We start from the raw sequence: 19,394 nt of genomic DNA, 5'->3' as shown, positions 1-19,394 counted from the left end.
TAGTATCAGACATAAAGAACAGGCTAAGGATGTCCCAATTATAGACAGCTTGACAGTAGAGGCGGAGTCTATGTAAAAGGTAGGCTCCAGAGGGTGAAAGCAAAGTTTGGTGTTAGATAATACTGATTGCGACAAGGTTAAAAGAGGCAGCAGCAGGAGGAAGATAAGATTAGAATAACAGAAGTGAAAACAGATGGTGCAGTTGCTGAACAACCTTGAGGAAATTAGTGCTAACAATGCCTTAATAATGGGTTTTCATACAAATAAATAAGCTTACTACAGAACGGTGGTATGTAACACTGGTGCTGATTCCCCACCAGTGTTCCCGGACCATACACGCTGGTATCTTTTGGGGGCATGGAAGGAGGTCAGGAAGTCACACTACCTAGCTTTACCACTGAAACGCCTGGTTGTGCTGGTTTAACAGTCTGTGGACTTTTCTAAGATTTCACTCATAAGCATAGTTGCCAAACCAGTTTACCAAAAGCACTTCTTGGATCAAGCCTTTCAGAAGCTGAATATCTTAACTCCAATCAAGCAAATAAAAACCTAGGGGCAGTCACAAAAAGCCAACATGTGCATGAAGTTAAGTATATGCTTCACTACTTTGCTGAATGGTGGCCAAAGTTCAGTACCTTGCATGATGAGGCCCTACAATTGATATTTTGATCATCTGATCCCAAAAGCAATCACCTTTTCAGATCAGGCTCCTCACCTTTTTTCTCTCTCCCTCCTCTTCAGAAAGTGAGAGTAACACCATTATTATAAATGTCCACTTAGATTATTACTTAATAAGTGGAATTTGAATCTTTTATGCTCTTGGCTCCTTAAATGTAATCTTCTAGCCCATCACCTTTGAGACAGCTCATCACTCAAAAACCAGGTGATACTAAAAAAAAGGAGGAAACATACTAATTAAAAGCACCTGACTTAAAATATCTGATTAATTCCAAGGTGCATGAACATGAAGTGAATAAAAACTGAAGTAGACAATATGAAGGGAAAAAAGATTATGATAAAAGATGACTTGGAAGTAATATTTAACTGAAAAATGATGCATTATTTCCAATAATTTCCTTGAAACTGTGTCATTTGCTATTTTTGCTCTCTCCGCTTTGCTGTTAATTTGAAATCCCTTCTGACCCACACTACTGACACAGGAAAATGCAATGTTAAACATGAGGATTTTATTGAATGCCATAGCTCCCATTTGTATGGAAACTTCAATTTGCACCCAAATGCATTACAGATTAATACAGCAAGTATAGTTACCATTTACTGCTGTCTGTGAAACAGGGACATAAATTACAAGTGAGCTCTATACAAATATATTTTTAAAATTCAGGAGAGCTTATTCATCTTTCTACATGCAGGCTTTTATGAGATAATAATTCTAGCAATATGGGGGAAACAATTTAAATTGAGTCCTGAATTAGCTTTATACAATCAACCTGTTATCCAAGAGCCTACTGAATAGTCTGCAATTTTAGTTTGCTTTTTAAATAAAATGATATAATTGATCATTTAGAAAAGTAAATTTGCCAGACACAATGTTAAGAACCTTAAAAAATGTTTGCTATGGCTGAATATTACATAAGGTTCATACAAATAATTCTTTCCTTACCCACTCATTGATTTAACCAAAAATGTCTAAAGCATTAAACTCATGTATCCTAACTGCAATGTACAGATAAAGTAGATTTAGTGGACCTTTAAGAAATAGCTCTTTAATGGTATTTTTGAATTGTTATCTGTTTTTAACAAAATATGCCTGTGCTCTTAAATAACATTTTACATTATCTGTAGGTTTTGCTCCCTAGGTATCTTTTCCTACAAAAACTGGCTTAAGAATCATATATAACAGACAAGGTAAAGGAAAACCCTGCATGCCACTACTCAGTGACTGGAAAAATGGTGTGTAGGTTGTGCTGCAGAAGATATCTAAAAATCATCTTTTACAGGCAAGGATGATATTCCTCTATCACAGGACCAGAAAGAGGCTGCTCATATCATGGAAGTTACTGTATATACATGCCTCTATTTGGGAAGACAGGCTTTTAAGCTTTCCAGCCAGTAAACAAAGAGGCTGGATCCAAACGTGCAGGCACGTGCAGTTTGCGGAGTCACAAACTGCAGGTGCTGCATGTTTAAACCATACACAGTGCCGCTAACTGCAGCGCTGGGGCATAATTTGCTACCTGGATTTCCCAGTAACAAAAACAAAACAAACAAACAAAAAGCCCCAGAAGGGAAAAGCAGCAGAAAGCACACCATAGTGGCATGTGCCGGGACACACGCAGAGACAAAGAAACAAGCAGCCCAGGGCTGCCTACTCCCCCATCTAAAGGTACGCTGCCCCAGCCATCCAGGGAGTGGCTGGTGGGGCTCAGGGTGCCTCAGCACAGGGGCTCCACAGCGCGTCTCCTGCTCCTCCATCCCCTGCTCCCCACATCTCCTCATGCTGCTCCCTGGCTGGCTGGGTCACAGGGTCCCTCAGCATGGGGGGCTGCCTGCCAGCTAGATCTGCACTGAGGAACCCTGGGACCCTGCCAGCTCCCCCTGGATCACATGGAGCAGCCGGATAATGTATCCCACTGCAAAACGCACAAGCAGGGGCACGTGCTGCAGCACAAAGTAGTGGCACAAATTCATGCCCTTACTATTTGTGCTGCTGCAAATGCACACCCCTGCTCATGTGGACGCAGCCAGATGGTTTGCAATTGCTTTAGCAACAGACAATTCACTACCTGACTTGGCTGACAAAACACTATGTAAAAATTAAGTCATAGTAACAGCAGTCCTTTGAAAACGGTATTTATATTTAATTTTTATACAAAATGCTTATTCTGCTACGTATATTTTCTAATACATTACAGAAAGGAAGATTATAAGAAGCAAAATACAACAGAGTAGACCTGTAGAAAGGTTTATTACTAATAGTAACTGGGCAGTTGTGAAAAAAAAAATACTGTTCTCTTCTCAAAAAACAATGCCTAGGAAAGGAAAGATTCAATGACAAATTTAAGCAACGTATGTACAGCATTCTCTATCCAAATTCACCAAAGCGCTCATATAATCAAACTGGTCTTTAGTAAGCCCAATTGTAATGTATAACATCATATAGTTTCTAGTGGGTGCCTATAACATTTACTCTGAATAATCTCATCTACTTGTAGAAACATAGAGGGAAATTACTCACTGGTAATATCTTTATATAGTCTTCTGTTTTCCTGTCTTAATGATTAGGATACAATTTCCAAAAGCAGCAAGGAGACAAAGAATCAGGCAAGCAAGCCCAGTTTATAAAGCCAGTATCTCTTCATTCTCTGGAAAAGGTATTTCCAGAGGGAGAAAGATTTTAAGAGTAACCCCCCCCCCCCCCCCCCCCAAAATTCAAGAACACAAAGTAGTAACTTCCCTGGGGGAGTCTGGGGAAAAAGTCTGATGGCAGTAGATAGACCTAGGACAGAAGAAATTACCAAAGGTAATTTTACTTAGTCATACTTCCCTCTTGTCCCACCTAGAGTCAAGCATATCGAAGATATCGCAAGTAGTACTATCTGAAAAAATATGTTACCTCTCTCTGCTGCTTTGGGAATCTTGTGTCTGATGAAAATATTCCTTAAATGCAGGACAGATTCAAAGGATTGTGCCTTATGAGCACATGAAAAGTCCAGCATTTTGCCAAATGACATGCCTGGCAAGTGGAGCTCTGAGCCTTCACGGTTGAGAAAGAGCCAACCTTTCTACCATAGTAACTTTTTGTTAGCGTGAGACAGCTTGCTGAGTGATACGGCAATAGGACTCATCTCTTTGCTCTTCTACCAAAGTAGAAGGGCTCAAAAATTAACAAACCACTCTGAATATAAATAAATGTATACAACAGGACTTCAAAAAGCACATGAAGATATCTTCCCTGGAGTGAAGCTAAATTTGGAGAAAGTGTTGAAAAATGGCAAGCTTTTCAATATGGAATGTTAGGCTTATTTTATGTTGAAACTTGGGTTAAGTAGGTCAGATGGTGAAACCTTCATGTTTCTTTGGTGTTCCCTGTTGGCTGAGCCATTCTTATACAATCAGGAATGTTAACTCAACCCACCAGAAACTATTTTCTGCATTTTTTAAAGGGTGGAATTCCTGTTGAGATCACTACACTAACAGGAAAAATTGGGGAGGAAAAACTATTTTTAGTGTTAGGCCTTGGGTTGGTCTGACTGTCAGGCAGTGGGCTGCTTTTTAGCACTTGTCTTAATTCCTTTTAGAATGGTCTAATTTGGTTGTATTTTAGCCTGTATTTTTGCAGGAGGAAACTTTCAGGATTCAGAATTCTGTTGTGTCATTGGGTCTATAAATATAATGTATTATTCCTAATAGGGATAAAGTGTTCTCCTAGGCTTGCAGTGCTACCTTTTTGAATGCCCTTAATTATTGATTAGGAAGTGCTTTATTATTTTGTATTTGCTTTATCTCATATGTGATCTGCCATGTTATGCAGTATAAAGAGGTCATAATTGAGGATATCCATCTTGCTTGGTGGTCTATACACAAAGAAACCCAAGTTGTTGCATTAAAAGAAGTGTACAAGCAAGAGTTGAAAACAAACATATCAGTGGCCATCTTCCAACTTCATAGTTCTGCCTTGGGGAGTGTTTTCCTTCCAGGCTGATGTAGAGCATACAGAATTTCTAAGGAAATAATGCTGTTCATTGGGTGCCTGCCTTGTCAGTTGCTGAATTTAATGATGAGGATAAAATGAATGTCATTAGGTGTGATGTGTCTGGATTACGTGGAAGAAGATAGTGAACCAAGAAAGTTCAGAGATAGATGGACAGGAACAGCATGCCTTAATGAGGGAAAGGAAAAAATATGGTACCCTCTGTTCTATTATTGTGAAAGTGGCATAGACCTGACTCCTGTAAAACACTTAAAATCAGGACCCATTAGGAATTCCCTGAATCAATATCTATGTTATATATTATTATTTAGGGTTGTGGGTTTTTTTTAAATCGTAGTATTCATTACTTTCTTCTCTCGTGAATAGTTTCTCCAAAAGTATGTTGTAAAAATAAAAAAAAGAATTGCAAATGGAGTTTTAAATTAGGATTCTAGTGAAGCATATTTTGCGCTTGACTGTTTTAGCTTGTTCCCCAAAGTACAATCTTCCTTGTGATAAGTGAGTGATGTTGCAAAAGTTAAGTATTTAAAATAAAAGACATCTGGGATAGTAAAAGAAACTCGCCAGTGTGGAGTACAGTAACGTTTTTTGCATTAGTGATAACAATAGCTATAACCATCGCTTATACATGGGCATATCAGCCAACAGATACCGTTCAGTGCAAGAAGGGAAATATTTTGTTCAAATCGTCTTTTTATTACTAACTTGTCACTATAGATCAATGAACTTTTCCAGATGTATCTATTTTTAGAGTCTGGTATCTCATTTATTTTTATCAGAGATTCCAGTATTAATTTTGAAAATACCCTCAGGCGTATTTTAGATCATTACATAAAACCTGTTTTGGCAATTTATAGTTAGAACAGCTTTTTTTGACATTTTAGGCCAGTATTGCCTTGGAGAAAAATATATGTGAATGCAGGTGCAAGAATAGCATGGCGTTTCAAAATTTCACATCTGTCTTTTAGAAGGCTGTGGATAAGTTCGGCCCCTCATAGTGACACTCCATATATCACCTCTCACTCAGCATCATTATATTCAGTCATATTAAGTTGCAATTTCAGGTAAAAGGGCAGAAGATGGACAGATGAGACTTTCACTCCCATCCTTGACAAGGATATAACCAGTGGTTGCAAAGAAATTGGACAGTATTTATCCCAAGATACTAAACATTTTTTCTCAAATTTTAAAGTCAGTTCTTCTAGCTAGAGAGCTGCATTCCTTGGACAGGATAATGAATCTAGCCATTTGTGTGGCCTGTGAGATAATGGCCATATTCTCTCTATATCAGGGCACGTTAGGGGTACATCTGCTGGGATCTGCCTTGCTGATTCTTTCCTGACACTGCTGAAACTAATCTGAGATATCTTGCAATTCCACTTGGGCCTCTCTCTGCCTCTAACTCCATTTTTGATGAACCACATCAATAGGACCTCAACTCCTGTTTGGCAGAAATTGTTGATGTAACCTGCAAGCATCTGAATCCCTCTTTGTTTACTATAAATGCCCCAAAGTTGGTTTTCTTAATGCCATTCACTTTTTTTTTTCAGTTAGTCTTCTGTGGGTCCAACATAAAGATCTTGTATCCTTCTTCCATTGTGTACTACTGTCATGAGATAACTTTCTACTTGGAGGAACTTTCATGGTCATACTACTTCACACTCTATGGGAACTTCCCCCTCATGAACCTACATAGAATATTAACTTATGGTTCTTACTGTCATCTTATACCTCTAAACAAGGGAAGGTCTGCTCTTGCACAAAACATAGCTTCTCAAGTGTAACAGCAGGGCTGCAGCTCCACATGTGAAGTGGCAAAGGAGATCTCCAAGTTCCTACTTGGCTAGGAATCTTTTGGCCTAGGTCCTACATTTTTGTTATGGCAGGCAGTGTGTCTTGAGATAAAGAGCAGTATCTATAACAATTGACTACACCACCATGGGACTACTACTAATATATTGGGTGGCCTTCATGCTCACAACATTTTCCAGCTTTTTTTCATTCCTTCCTTTCCATTTAGAGGGCTGAGGAGGGGAAAGAAGACCAGGGCAGAGGAGTTTAGGCACCAAGAGCTGTTAAAGCTCCAGAAATTGACCAGCCAGTTGCACAGTCTAGTTTGCTCCAAGATATCTTCTTTGTTAGAGTTCAAAGGTGGGCAGATCTGTACTTACATTGTGTTTAAGAGATAATTCTTATGTCCCTTCAGCTACTGGGAATCCTCTCAAAGGTAAGAAAATGGGTTCCTATTCTTAAAGAAGAAGCTTCTTTATTATTTTTGAGACCATGCATTATCTAGCTATTTCTCAATCAAACAGGTCTTGTTATTTCCCAAGTGTTCATAGATTCTACTTAAGCTAAGCCCTCAAGACATTGTTCTTCAAGGTGGCCTTTCTAGTTGCACTGAATTTCACCATATGGGAGAAAAACTAATAGCCAACTTTTTCCTACCTCATCCACCAACTCTTTTCTAAGAAAGTGACTTAGTCCATGGAGACCAGCCAGAAGCAGCATGGGCAAGGGCTGCTGGGAAATGGAGTCCAGCCACCAGCAATTTTGGCCACCTCTGATCTAAGCCTTTGTCCAGCTTCACAGGCAGGAGCCAACAAAATTTAGAAAAGGCCCCTTCCATTTCACATCATACGAAAGTACTGCCTTTCTCTCATGCCAAAGCCATAATGATTCAACCCATTTATGCAGCGTGCACACTTAGCATACCACCACAGTCCAAATGCTAGGATTAACAATACTTGAAAATGTTCTCCACCATACACGGAAACACTGAGGTTTCAGCCCATCTCAAAAACAGTCGTTGTTATATCACATACAGGCATGCTCCCAAATCTTAAAAAGGATGCAGCTGATTTCACAAAACATTTTGATGCTTCTTTCTACTGAGCAATGAAATGAGTGTACCATTTACAGAGATTCACTTCCTTGCTTTCCTTCAGTGTTGTATTTTTCCTTCACTTCCCCCTCCATATCCTCTCTTCATTTACTCCTTAGCCTCTATTCTCTCTGCAGGTGCTCCTCCCTTTCTCCTTTCAATTTCAAACTTTACTGCCACCTCTCTCCCAGTTCCTGTTCCCTGCAGGGAGAAAGAGTCTATAGCAGTGTTTGCAGAAGAGCGCCAACTGAGATAAGCATTTCTTCCCCCTGAACGAACAGGGTCTTGGGCTAAATACAGACATTCAAAAAGCACAAGCTTGAATCAATGCAATCTTTTCAGGCTAGTCTAGCCTGTGTAGATTGAATTGGCAAGCAAGCCTAAAATATGCAGCCTAAAAGTGAATATACATTCACTTTTGATTCCAGAAATGCAGCCACATGCTTCGAGTGGCTCAGGCCAGAAGCCAGGGGGTGCTAGAGCAAGCCCTCCCTCCCCTGCAGCAGTGGATGGAAGGCTGGAGGGAAGCTGAACTGGGGAGGAGAGGGTGTGGCCAGGCCCCAACAGGCCAACTGCGGAGGGGTTTAAACCCCCACCCTGGCCTGCACAGTAGGGCTGTGAGAAGCTTTGGTTCACGATTCGATTCAGAGAAGATTTGGCCCGATTTGGAAAGCAGTCTTTGAGGGGAAACAAACTTAAAAGAGGGAGGGGGAGAAGGGAGGAGAGGGGGACTGGGAGGGGGGAAGGACTGACATCTCTAGCTGGCCAGTGAGTGCAATTTCTCCTTGATTGCCCTTCCAATCACACTGTCTGGGGGAGGGACATAGACACATCATAAAAAGCCTCTGTCTAAATATCTTCTTGATATCATGAAGCTGGCTTGCTTCATGGCCACAGCAGGGCCTAGCAGGCCTGCAGTTTTCACCCCCGTGCCTTAACACACACACACACACACACACACACACACACACACACACACACACACACACACAGTGTCACCCATGTCAGGAGTCTTGCTTGTCAGCAGCTTGAGGTACAGTTTCTCAGAAACCCCTGTGCCTATCTCCTTGAAACTTGGCAGGCTTTGTGGCCTCAGCAGGGGCTACCATCCCTGCAGTTTTCACCTTGCTGTGGCTTAACACACATGTGACACAAGTTTTGCTTTCAAGATTTTGAGGTGCAGTTTCCCAGAAACCCCTGCACTTATCTCCATGAAGCTTGGCAGGCTTCATGCCCTTAGCAAGGGCTACCATCTCTCCAAGTTTCACTTGAATCAGCCAAAAAATGACAATGTTATAGTTATTTAATTGATTCCCCATTATAACCTATGGCCGAATCTCTGAATCTCTCCAAACTGGTGCCGAATCTTTGGACGCCAAGTTGCCGAATCAATTCGGAAAAGCCATCTAAATCAAATTGCTGGCCTCTGAATCAGCCAAATCTGAATCAAATAGTTCTCTATTCGCACAGCCAGGGTGTGCCTGGAGGGGGAAGAGGGAAGCAGCCCCTGCCAGGCATTTCCCATCCCTTCCCCAACTGCTCAAGTGGCGGGGGCATGGCCAACCCTGGCAAAAGCCTGAAGCGAACAGGGGGATGGAGAGAGGTTTAATTCCTCACCTCCCTCCCCGGTCCCAGCAACACAGACCCCAGCCAGAGTCCATCAGACAGCAGCCCCTGTCAGGCATTTCACCCCGCTTGCTGCTCAAGCTGTGGGGGGCATGCCCAGCCTCAGCAGCAGCCTGAAGCAAATGCAGGGGATGGAGGAGGGTTTAATAAACCCCTTCCCTGCCCCCTTTGCCTTAGGCAGCCATGCCAGCCCAGCATCTGGCCACGCCCCTGGCCCTTCTCTGGCTAAACAGCAGAGGGCCAGGCCCAGCCCTGCTCTCTACAGCAGATAGCACAGACCACCCAGAGGCTGCAAAGCATGCTGGGATGCTGGGGAACTCTGATTTAACTTGAACCAGGAAGGGGTCTGGGACAGAAGTTCCACAAACCAGTTTGACCCAAATCAGCTAAGTCTGATACTACATTCAACAAGGTTTATCTTAAACCAGTTTTGGCCATTTTGAAACTGGTTTGTGTGCACTGAACTTCTGTTCTGTTACAGGCTTAAACCAGTTTCTGATCACTTAAACTGGTAACTTCCCTGTTGGCTGTAGTAATGATATAAGCACATTCATGCTTGTAAAAACACTAGAGTAGATAAAGTCTAGGTAATTTTTATCATCTGTGGCAGGGCACTGTTTATGCCTGTTACTTTAAGAGCCTGGAGCTGGCAGCTGCCAGGTGCCTGATGACAGCAGCCATTTTGAGCCCTGGGCTGCCCATATAAACAGGGCAGTTTGGCTTTTGGAGGCCAGGCAACAACATCGCCTGGCTGTAGGGCTGCTGGTATCAGCTGAAGGTAAGGGAGGAGCTGTAGGGGATGGCCAGGAGGCTCCTGGTCCTGGGCATGACCTAAAACTGCACCCTGCCGGGAGTGGGTGGCCTGGTAAGGCTTCCAGTAGCGTGGGAGCCCCCAGGAAATGCCAGGCAAGTTACCACCCTGGTGAAAGGCAGGTCAGGGCACCTTAACCCCTAGCCCCCACAACCGGGTGGGTTACCCCTTTGTAGGGTCTGGAGGGTGGACCCCCAGAGAAAGAGAGTGAGGCCATAGATTCATGCCTGTCTGGACTTCCCCTGACTGGCCCATGCTGGGGCCAGGACCGGAAGGGTCAAAGGGCCGGGGGCCCACCACGAGGAATGCCCAAGAGCCGAGGGGCTGGGGCCCCGACTGGCCTGGAGGTGGGCCAGGGCTAGTGAGCCAAAGGTCCTGGTGGGGAGAGCATACCCGAAGGGGAAGCAGTTCAGGGAGCTGAACTAATTAATTCCAACAAGGCATGGCAGGAGAGAAGGCGGGCGATGAGCCCAGAAACAGGTGGGCGGGCCACAGTTAAATCGACCCTGAGAAGGCCCCCCATTACATCATCAATATGTAATCTAGATTAGAAACAGCAAATACTTCAAGCCTGGCCATCATATATTAAGACTAACCTCCCTGCTAGCACAGATCAAGCTACACTACTATTGCAGCAATGGCAGTAAATGTGCAGACCTCAGAAACAGAAAGCAAGTTTCCAAATAGTCTTGCTGACTCCGACAAAAGGCAGGGCAGGGCAGCAAGAGACTAATCAGTTTAGGAAGGCATGAGCTTTCATTGGCAGTACCTACTTCCTCAGATGTTGGGACTTCAGCCTAACTGGCTAATTACCTCCATGCTGACTCAAGAATTGGGAAGCACTCAGCAGTAGTTGTTATGAGCTTCCTAAACTGAGAAGCTGTAGGGGTGGCAGCAGTGGCTTCACATCTGATGCTTTCCCCCTTCTCAAGTCCCTGGGTCCCCAAGCAAAATTGGGAATTGGGGTGAGGCTACAGAATACCTTAAGACAAATCACATTTAGCATTTACATAGCGTTCTTCATTTTAAAACCTCTTAGCACAAATTAAGAAATTAATCCACAAAACACCCTTGTGGGACTAGTAAGTATCCTCTTTTTGCTATTTGGAAAAGAATAATAATACTTAGGAAAAGTCAAAGTTAAATGATTTATCTCAGACCATCGCATTTGTCCCAAACCAGAGGAGTCTAAATCAGGAACTCCAGAAGGATTTTCAAGCAGAACTGCTGCAATTTTTTTCTTGTAACACAAAAATCCTATCATGACAAAACTCTTCAAAATCCTAAAACAAACTTTTACATGGAGAAGTGGAAAAGAATGGGGAAGAGTTAAAAAAAAAAAAAAAGTCAGACTGGATACAGATTGGCATTAATGACAAAAATGAAAAAAAGGATTGTAAACCAGGGATTGAAAAGGCAGCTACCTTCACTCTGACACTGCAAACAACACCCTCAGGGAAGTGATGAGTTACAGTTGCGTTCTCTACGGTACATGAGGCTAAGTGCAGTCTTAGCCTTAGGTAAATTTTATATAACTTATTTTTATTCTGACTTCCTATCAATTTTCTAATACATTTTCCTTTTCTAGGGGTTTGTTTTTTTTTAATCTCACAATGTCCTTGACTGTTCTCAAAGACAAGGAAAAAGAATGTCTGGGCACTGGTGGATGCCAGGTAGGAGTTAGAGGTTTCTAAGCAGGGGAACTCTCATCAGGACACAGGATACTGCTCCATTTCCAGTAAGGGAAACCACTGTTTCCAAATATACATTACTCCATCTGTGAGAGGTTCCTAATTGTTTAGATATGATATGTTGGATTTGGCAACCCTTGCTCATAAAAGTAAAACTGCTGCTTGTAAACTGTATATCATAAAAAATTAGCATGATAACCATCAACTGCCAATTTTAAAATTAATTTTCAATCCTTTTCTTTCCTCTCATCCAAACACATCTCAGTAGCACATAAATACACTAAGCAAACAGAAATTTAAAAATCACATTTATTGAACTTATTTCTATAGCTCCTTTGAAACATAGCCCAGGGAATGCTAAAAAAAAATAAAAGATTAACAAAATGAACAGCATAAAGAGAAACAAGAAAGTCAACAACTGATATTTTGGAGACAGAACAACATGTTAAATTAAAAAGAAGGAAAAAGAATATCAAACTATTAGAAGCAGCAATACTATGATGAAGAGATTTACGTCTTGGGAAAATAAATGGAGTTAATACTTTTTACAAGAACTTAGATGTGAAAAACATTGAGGGTAAAAATCCTGGCCTCCTTGAATTCAGTTGCAAAACTCCCACTGACTTCAGGTAGGTCAGGATTTAAAAAAAAAAAGAACCAAGTTGTAGTAATCAGGCTGAAAATGAGTAAAGGGGCAGAAACAGTGTTATATGTGAAGGGGCAATAATAAGAAATAAAAGGAAAAAAAGACTAATCAGTTTAGATAACTGAATTAAATAGAACAATGATCATTTCAAACCAGCTTCCTCTTACATGATCCTCATACTCGGATCTAGACAAACCTCCCAAATGCATTACTGACAGAAGCAGCAGAAACACCAGCCCACCAGCTGTCAGCAATGACCTAGTAAAGAGATGCTTGGAGGGGCTGGATGTGTTTAAATCAGAAGGCCAGGATGAGCTGCATCCAATGGTGCTAAAAGAATTAGCCAGTGTCATAGCAGAGCCACTGGCATGACTGTTTGAGCACTCATGGTGCTCAAGTGAGGTCCCAGAGGACTGGAAAAGCACCAATATGGTCCCTATTTTCAAGGAGAGGAAGGAGGATCTGGGTAACTATAGACTGGTTAGTCTCGCCTCTATCCTTGGGAAAACACTTGAAAAATTATCAAGGATCACATTTGTAGGAGTCCCACAGGTAATATAATGCTGAAGGGCAACCACCATGGGTTCATAGCAGGTAGATCCTGCCTGACTAACCTTGTTTCTTTCTATGACAAGGTCACTAAATGCTTAGATGTAGGAGTCAAGGAAAATGTCATCTACTTGGATTTTAAGAAGGTCTTTGACACAGTATCCCATCCTATTCTTATAAACAAATTGAACAGCTGTGCCATAGACGATTACAGTCATGTAGGTGGAAAATTGGTTTAAGGATCGTACCCAGAAAGTGGTGGTGGACAGGTTGGTATCGACCTCGAAAGATGTGGTCAGTCGGGTCTTTGGTCTGGTGCTATTCAATATCTTCATCAGCGACCTAGATGAAGCCATGGAAAGCACTCTGTCCAAATTTGCAGATGACAACAAACTATGGGGTGAAGCAAACACACTGACGGGAAGAAACCAAATCCAGACAGACCTGGACAGGTGAGAGAAGTGGACAGAGAACAATAGGATGCAGTTCAACAAGGACAAGCGCAAGGTGCTGCATTTAGGGAGAGGGAATCACCAGCCTACCTATAGGCTGGGGGATGATCTTCTCAGCAGTACAGCAGCAGAAAGAGATCTTGGAGTTGTTGTCAACTCCAAGATGAACATGAGTCATCAATGTGACAAAGTAATTAGCAGAGCTAACTGTACTCTGTCGTGCATTAGTAGGTGCATCACAAACAGGTCCAGGGAAGTGATGCTCCCCCTCTATGTGGCACTGGTCAGGCTACACCTGGAATATTGCATCCAATTCTGGGTGCCGCAATTCAAGAAGGATGTGGACAACCTTGAGAGGGTCCAGAGAAGGGCCACTTGTATGGTTAAAGGCCTGCAGGGAAGGCCCTATGAGGTAAGGATGAGGGGCCTGGACCTTTTCAGCCTCCACAAGAGAAGGCTGAGGGGGGATCTTGTGGCAGTATACAAATTCACCAGCAGGGGGCAGCAGGAAATAGGAGATGCTCTGTTTACCAGAACATCTCTTGGAATAACTAGAAACAATGGCCACAAGCTGATGGAGAACAGATTTAGGTTGGACATCAGAAAGAACTTCTTCATGGTTAGGGTTGCCAGAATCTGGAACAGGTTTCCAAGGGAGGTAATGCTCTCCCCTACCTTGTCCAGTCTCTTCTTGAAGACCCCCAAGCACCTGGCTGGGGTCACATGACCCCAGCACTTTTTCCAGCCACTGGCAGGGGGTCAGACTCAATGATCCATTGAGGTCCCTTCCAACCCTAGCATCCATGAATCTATGAACCTATGTGAATAGTCACATAAAGCAAAACCAAGCAGAATATTGGTGGGGTCTAGGTTCCCCTTGCCACTCAGCTTCATAGCCTCAGGGTGCTCCTGGATCTTCAGGCAGCTGTACTAGCTAGGAATGCCTTTTACCAACTCTAAAATGATGAGAAGGCTGTGACCCTTTCTTTCAGACTCTGATCTGGCCACCACCATCCATATCTCAACAACCTCAAGGCTATACTACTGAAATGAACACCACATAGGGCTACCCTTGAAGACCATCCGGAAGCTGCAGCTGGTGTGGAACGCAGTGATCCATCTTCTGATGGGAGTGTGTCACCAGAAGCACATAATTCCAGTGCTCTACACTGGCTCCTAATAGCTTTCTGAGTGAAATTTGAGGTGCTCAGTTTGAACTACAAGGGCCTAAACAGTCTGGGCCCCATGTACCTAAAAGACCTCCCTCTTCCTTACTCCCATTCAGACTCCGTAAGGTCAGCGAAAAGTTAACTTCCTGTGACTACCATCAGTACCCCAAGTCCCCTTGGTGAAAACTCACAGAAGGTCATTCTCAAGAATCTCTCCTTAGCTCTGGAACTCCCTTTCTCTTGAGGCTCACCAGAGCCTAAGCCCAGACATCTTTTGGAAGCATTCTTAAGATCTTCCTTTGGACAACTGTTTAGCAAAAAAAGCTAGAAGGAGATAACATTTAGGAAGTCCCTGTCTTATGTTGATGGTCTCACTCCCATTTAAGTTGTTTTGCCAGTCTCCTGTTTTAAAAGATTGTCTTCTCCTGTTAGCCTTCCTGGGAAGGGTGGCATATAAATCAAATAAGTAAATATTGCATGATTTTTAGACTCGTGCATGATTTTTAGTCTGCAGTGACAGATGAGAACAATTTTGGAAACTAGAAGAGAGAGCACTATAGGGACAGTTAGGCACATGGCAATAAGTATCATAGGATCATAGAAAATTGGGGATGGAAGGGACCTCAGGAGGCCATCGACTTCAACCCCTTGCTCAAAGGAGGATCACCCTCAACTAGATTATTCTAGCCAAAGCTCTGTCTACCCAGGTTGTAAAAACCTCATAGGATGGAGATTCCACAACTTGTCTGTGTAAGCTGTTCCAGTGTTTTACTACCCTCCTAGTTTTTCCTCACATCTAACCTATACTTCCTTTGCTGCAACCTGAAACCATTGCTCCTTTTTCTGTCATCTGCCACCACTGAGAACAGTCTAGGCTCCCTTTGGAACCAGCCTTCAGGGAGTTAAAGACTGCTATTAAATTCCCATTCAGTCTTCTCTTCTGCAGACTAAATAAGCCCAGTTACAAGTCATGTGCCCCAGCCTCCTAACTATTTTTGTTGCCTTCCACTGGACTCTTTCCAATTTGTCCACATCCTTTTTGTAGTGTGGGACCCAAAACTGGAAGCAGTACTCCAGATGTGGCCTCACCAGTGCCAAACAGAGGGGAAGAATCACTTCCCTTGATGTGCTGGTAGTGCTTCTACTAATGCAGCCCAATATGCCATTAGTCTTCTTTGCAACAAAGGCACACTGTTGGCTTATATTTAGCTTAATGACCACTGTAACCCCCCCCCAGCCCTTTTCTGCAGAGCTGCTGCTTAGCCAGTCAATCCCCAGCCTGTACTAGAGCATGGGATTGTTCTGTCCTAAGTGCAGGGCTTTGCACTTGTCCTTATTGAACCTCATAAGATTTCTTTTGGCCTAATCCTCCAATTTGTGTGGGGCTCTGAATCCTAGCTCTACCCTCCAGTGTATCTACTACTCCTCCCAGCTTGGTGTCATCTGCAAACTTGCTGAGGATAGATCATCTAGGTCACAGATGAAGATACTGAACAAAACCAGTCCCAGGACTGACCCCTGGCACACTCCACTTGATATCATGAATGAGAACAAGAATTTTAGCTGTATTAAAAATGTACCTTGAAGACATGTGAAATGTTAAGAAAATTTAACAATTTGAGAAGTGTGGGTTGGGAAAGACATTGGCTAGTTGAAAAACTTATTAAGAGTACTCTGTGCTGACAAGTGACTGAAGGAAGTACTTTAACGGGTGGGAAAAATCCATTTTTTATCTTCGTCATAATCAGTTAAATATAAATTAATTGGGGATTTTTCACCCAAGAGAAAATGGACTCAGAAGAGGAGCTAAAGCAAATAACTCACTGTACAGCATATGCACATGTCAATAAAAGGTGGGAAATCCAAATGAATGCTTCATTCAAACATCACAAACAAGAATAAAGTCGAATTTCATTCATCTGCAACATTCACAATGCCAACAAAAAAAAAAGCTAATTCTACTAGATGGCATGACTGCAAGTATATCTCAGTACACAGAACCAGGCACTGAGTTTATGCCAGAAAATATAAATACCAACCAGAAGACTGCCTGACATTTGGGAGAACAAGGTTGAAGGCCTGATTTCTTGCTGTCAGTGCACTGGGAAGGAGATTTGGCAGTGAAGAAAGGTGAGAACTTGCCTCACATTTCTCTTCAGGGAGCACTCGAGCTAATTAATGGTCAGTATTGACAGCTACTGAAAGGAGTGTTATGCTTAATAAGAAGACGTGTGATCCAATGAGTCCATGAGAATAAATGATAAAACAGGATCACTTGAAATTCATTTACAATGGTGGAGATGTGGGATAGGAGTTGGGAAGAGAGAAATATTACCTATATAAGCCATTTAGAGTTGATCAGAGACATTTTCATTGCAAGCCCTAATTAAAGATGATTCAAATATGCAGAGGTAGGAGAATACACAGATATCATTTTTACTTTCATTCTCCATTGAAGAGAGAGTCTTTTTTTTTCCATCAGACGTAATATTGCTAAGTTTTACATCAAATGAAGTAATAACCAGTTGTATTTTAATGCAGGCATTTCAGTGTTGCCAATGAGGATCACAACACCAGTTCATGGAGTCCAGAGTCCTCCCTCTGGCAATAACCCATCAATAGTATTTCAGAGGAAGGTGAACTATATATCCTTAAGCTGTCACACTGAGCTAGGTAAAATAAACCTACAAATGAGAAGAGAAAAGAAGGTCGGGACCTCTCAAATCCTGCCTGCTTTGATTAAGGTTAGAAAACAATACATACTCATGAGAAATATGTGTTCATTTTCCTTTTGTTTTGTTGGATGGTAGGATGGATGATCTAAATCAGTGGTTCTCTGCCTTTTTTAGACTTAAGACAGCCCTCAAAAAATACCAGGTCTTAGTTATCACTTTTTTTGACAACAGAATATTACTACAGCAATTCTTGTGTTGCAAACAACTCAGCCCACAATAGGTCAAAATGTTTTTAACACTACGGATTCCTGTTTGAAATCTCTGGAGTTTATCTTGTGAATCAAATCTGGACACGTAACCGTGCTAACATAGCATGGCATCCCACAGCACCCTTGAAAGGATCTCAAGATAGCCCAGAATGCTACAGCACCCTGAGAATCACTGATCTAAATCAAATCTAGAGCCAGACCCTGTCTAAGAATCACTTTTCAGCCGATGAGTCAAATTCCACATAAAATTCTGTGCGTATGGATTCTCCAGAGCTGCACAATTGCATTCAAAATCAGACTTCGGTCCACAACAGGATGATGTTTTTAATTATTATTCAAATTCTAAAAAATAAGCTACAGTTTAATCATCTAGAGAGGCCCCCAAATATACAGATTCTTTATACAGATGCACTAGTTTGCTCAGTCCAAACCGAGCTCCATCCCCATATACAATATGAATCAGTTGCTCCTAATCTTAAAAGACAGGGAAGGAAAAATCCTGGTGTTCTGTCCTTAGAAATGCTACCTTTTCACTAGTAACTAGGGCATTTCAAACCACTGTTCCTCAGTTCTTCTATCTTGAGACATAAGAACACCTGTTTTCATAAAGCAATTGGAGATCTTCATTTGAGAATGAGAAGTAGGAATTAATATTACTCACTATATACAGCAGTCTATCACTGCACAGAAACGTAAACCATTACAAAAATACTTTTCAAGACCTATTACCACTTGTTTCCCCTTATTATATTTATATCTTTTCCAGTCAGTTATTGCCCACCTGAATTAATAATTCACTGTATGATCATTATAAACAGCTTCAAGAAGTTGAGCTTACAAAAGAGCATGATAATCTGAGTTAGGCTGAAAAGAGCAGGAAAACAGTAACTCTACAACCTCTTTAAATGGGTCTTATTTTTCTGCAAATTAAAAAGAAAAAAAAGAAAAGGAAAGATTAAGGAAAAATATATGCTACTCAGATTTGGGGTTTGTTTAGATTGCATTCTGAGTTAGTGAAATTTTAAGTCTTAAATGCATTGTTCATGTGAGAGCATTTCCTATAAATATAAACTTTGAACTTTAAAAATATTTGGGTCCCTGTTAAATATAATCAAAGAAATTAAATCAGTGTGCTGTTGTGCAGGACTACTATATACAACAAACTATAGACAATCTGAGCAAAGCATAATAAGTTTTGGTTAAAAAAATCTATTTACTTCTTTATGGGCTTTTGTTTGCCTGCATTTTAATATAAACTAGGATGTTTTCAGAATGACTAAAAACATATCTTAAGAGACTAAAGCATCCTCTTTTACATAGTTAGAAGAGGTAAACAACAAACAAAAGGCCTGGGCAGTTTTGTTTTAGTTTTTATGAGGACTGTTTGGTCTTCTTTGTAGTTGAATGCTCTCAACAGAGGAAAAAACCCAGTACTGGTCATTTTAATGGTATGTGGAGAGCCACGCAAGATAATACTACCGCATTTATATCCAATGCTATTTTTCAGCTTTTGCTCAATTCCACTTACAGAACAAGAGTCTGCTCTCTTAAAAGCTCAAGAGAACCAGAAAATGGATCAAATATTTCTTTGGTTCAGATATTCAATCCAGAAGCTCTTTGAGGCAATTTTGAATAGAGTCTCTAAACTACACTTCACTAAAAAAGAAAATGTGGCCATAATGAAAAAAGTACTTTTCTAAAGACTCATCGTTAGGGTCAATTGTTTTCTCCTACTCTAATACACCTTATCTTATTTTACTGTATTTATCTGCATCACACAGGCAACTCACTTTGCAGTGGTCATACTGTTGCTGTAAAGTAGGAACATCTCCTCCAATGGGCATCTGCTTTTTCAGCTCCTCGTCTTTTGCATTCAGCCATTTGATTAGCTCTTCTAGTGATGTCAGCAATCTGTTCCACTTCTCTGCACTTGCCTCCAAGTGAGCC

General features: G+C 41.6%; 1 protein-coding gene across 13 annotated transcripts in view; it reads right to left on the bottom strand.

Annotated features, from left to right (window-relative positions):
- The window catches only part of UTRN (utrophin), a 631,944-nt gene that overhangs the window by 169,882 nt on the left and 442,668 nt on the right, over positions 1-19,394 (bottom strand). For all 13 annotated transcript variants that reach the window (XM_019488372.2, XM_014605522.3, XM_059713704.1 and 10 more), the window contains one exon: positions 19,238-19,394. In XM_019488372.2, the coding sequence (XP_019343917.1) occupies positions 19,238-19,394 (157 nt within the window). The remainder of the gene's footprint in view (positions 1-19,237) is intronic.

The sequence above is a fragment of the Alligator mississippiensis genome, chromosome 1 (genome assembly GCF_030867095.1).
Source record: "Alligator mississippiensis isolate rAllMis1 chromosome 1, rAllMis1, whole genome shotgun sequence".
Classification (NCBI taxonomy): domain Eukaryota; kingdom Metazoa; phylum Chordata; order Crocodylia; family Alligatoridae; genus Alligator; species Alligator mississippiensis.
This window is presented reverse-complemented; position numbering and strand designations above follow the sequence as displayed.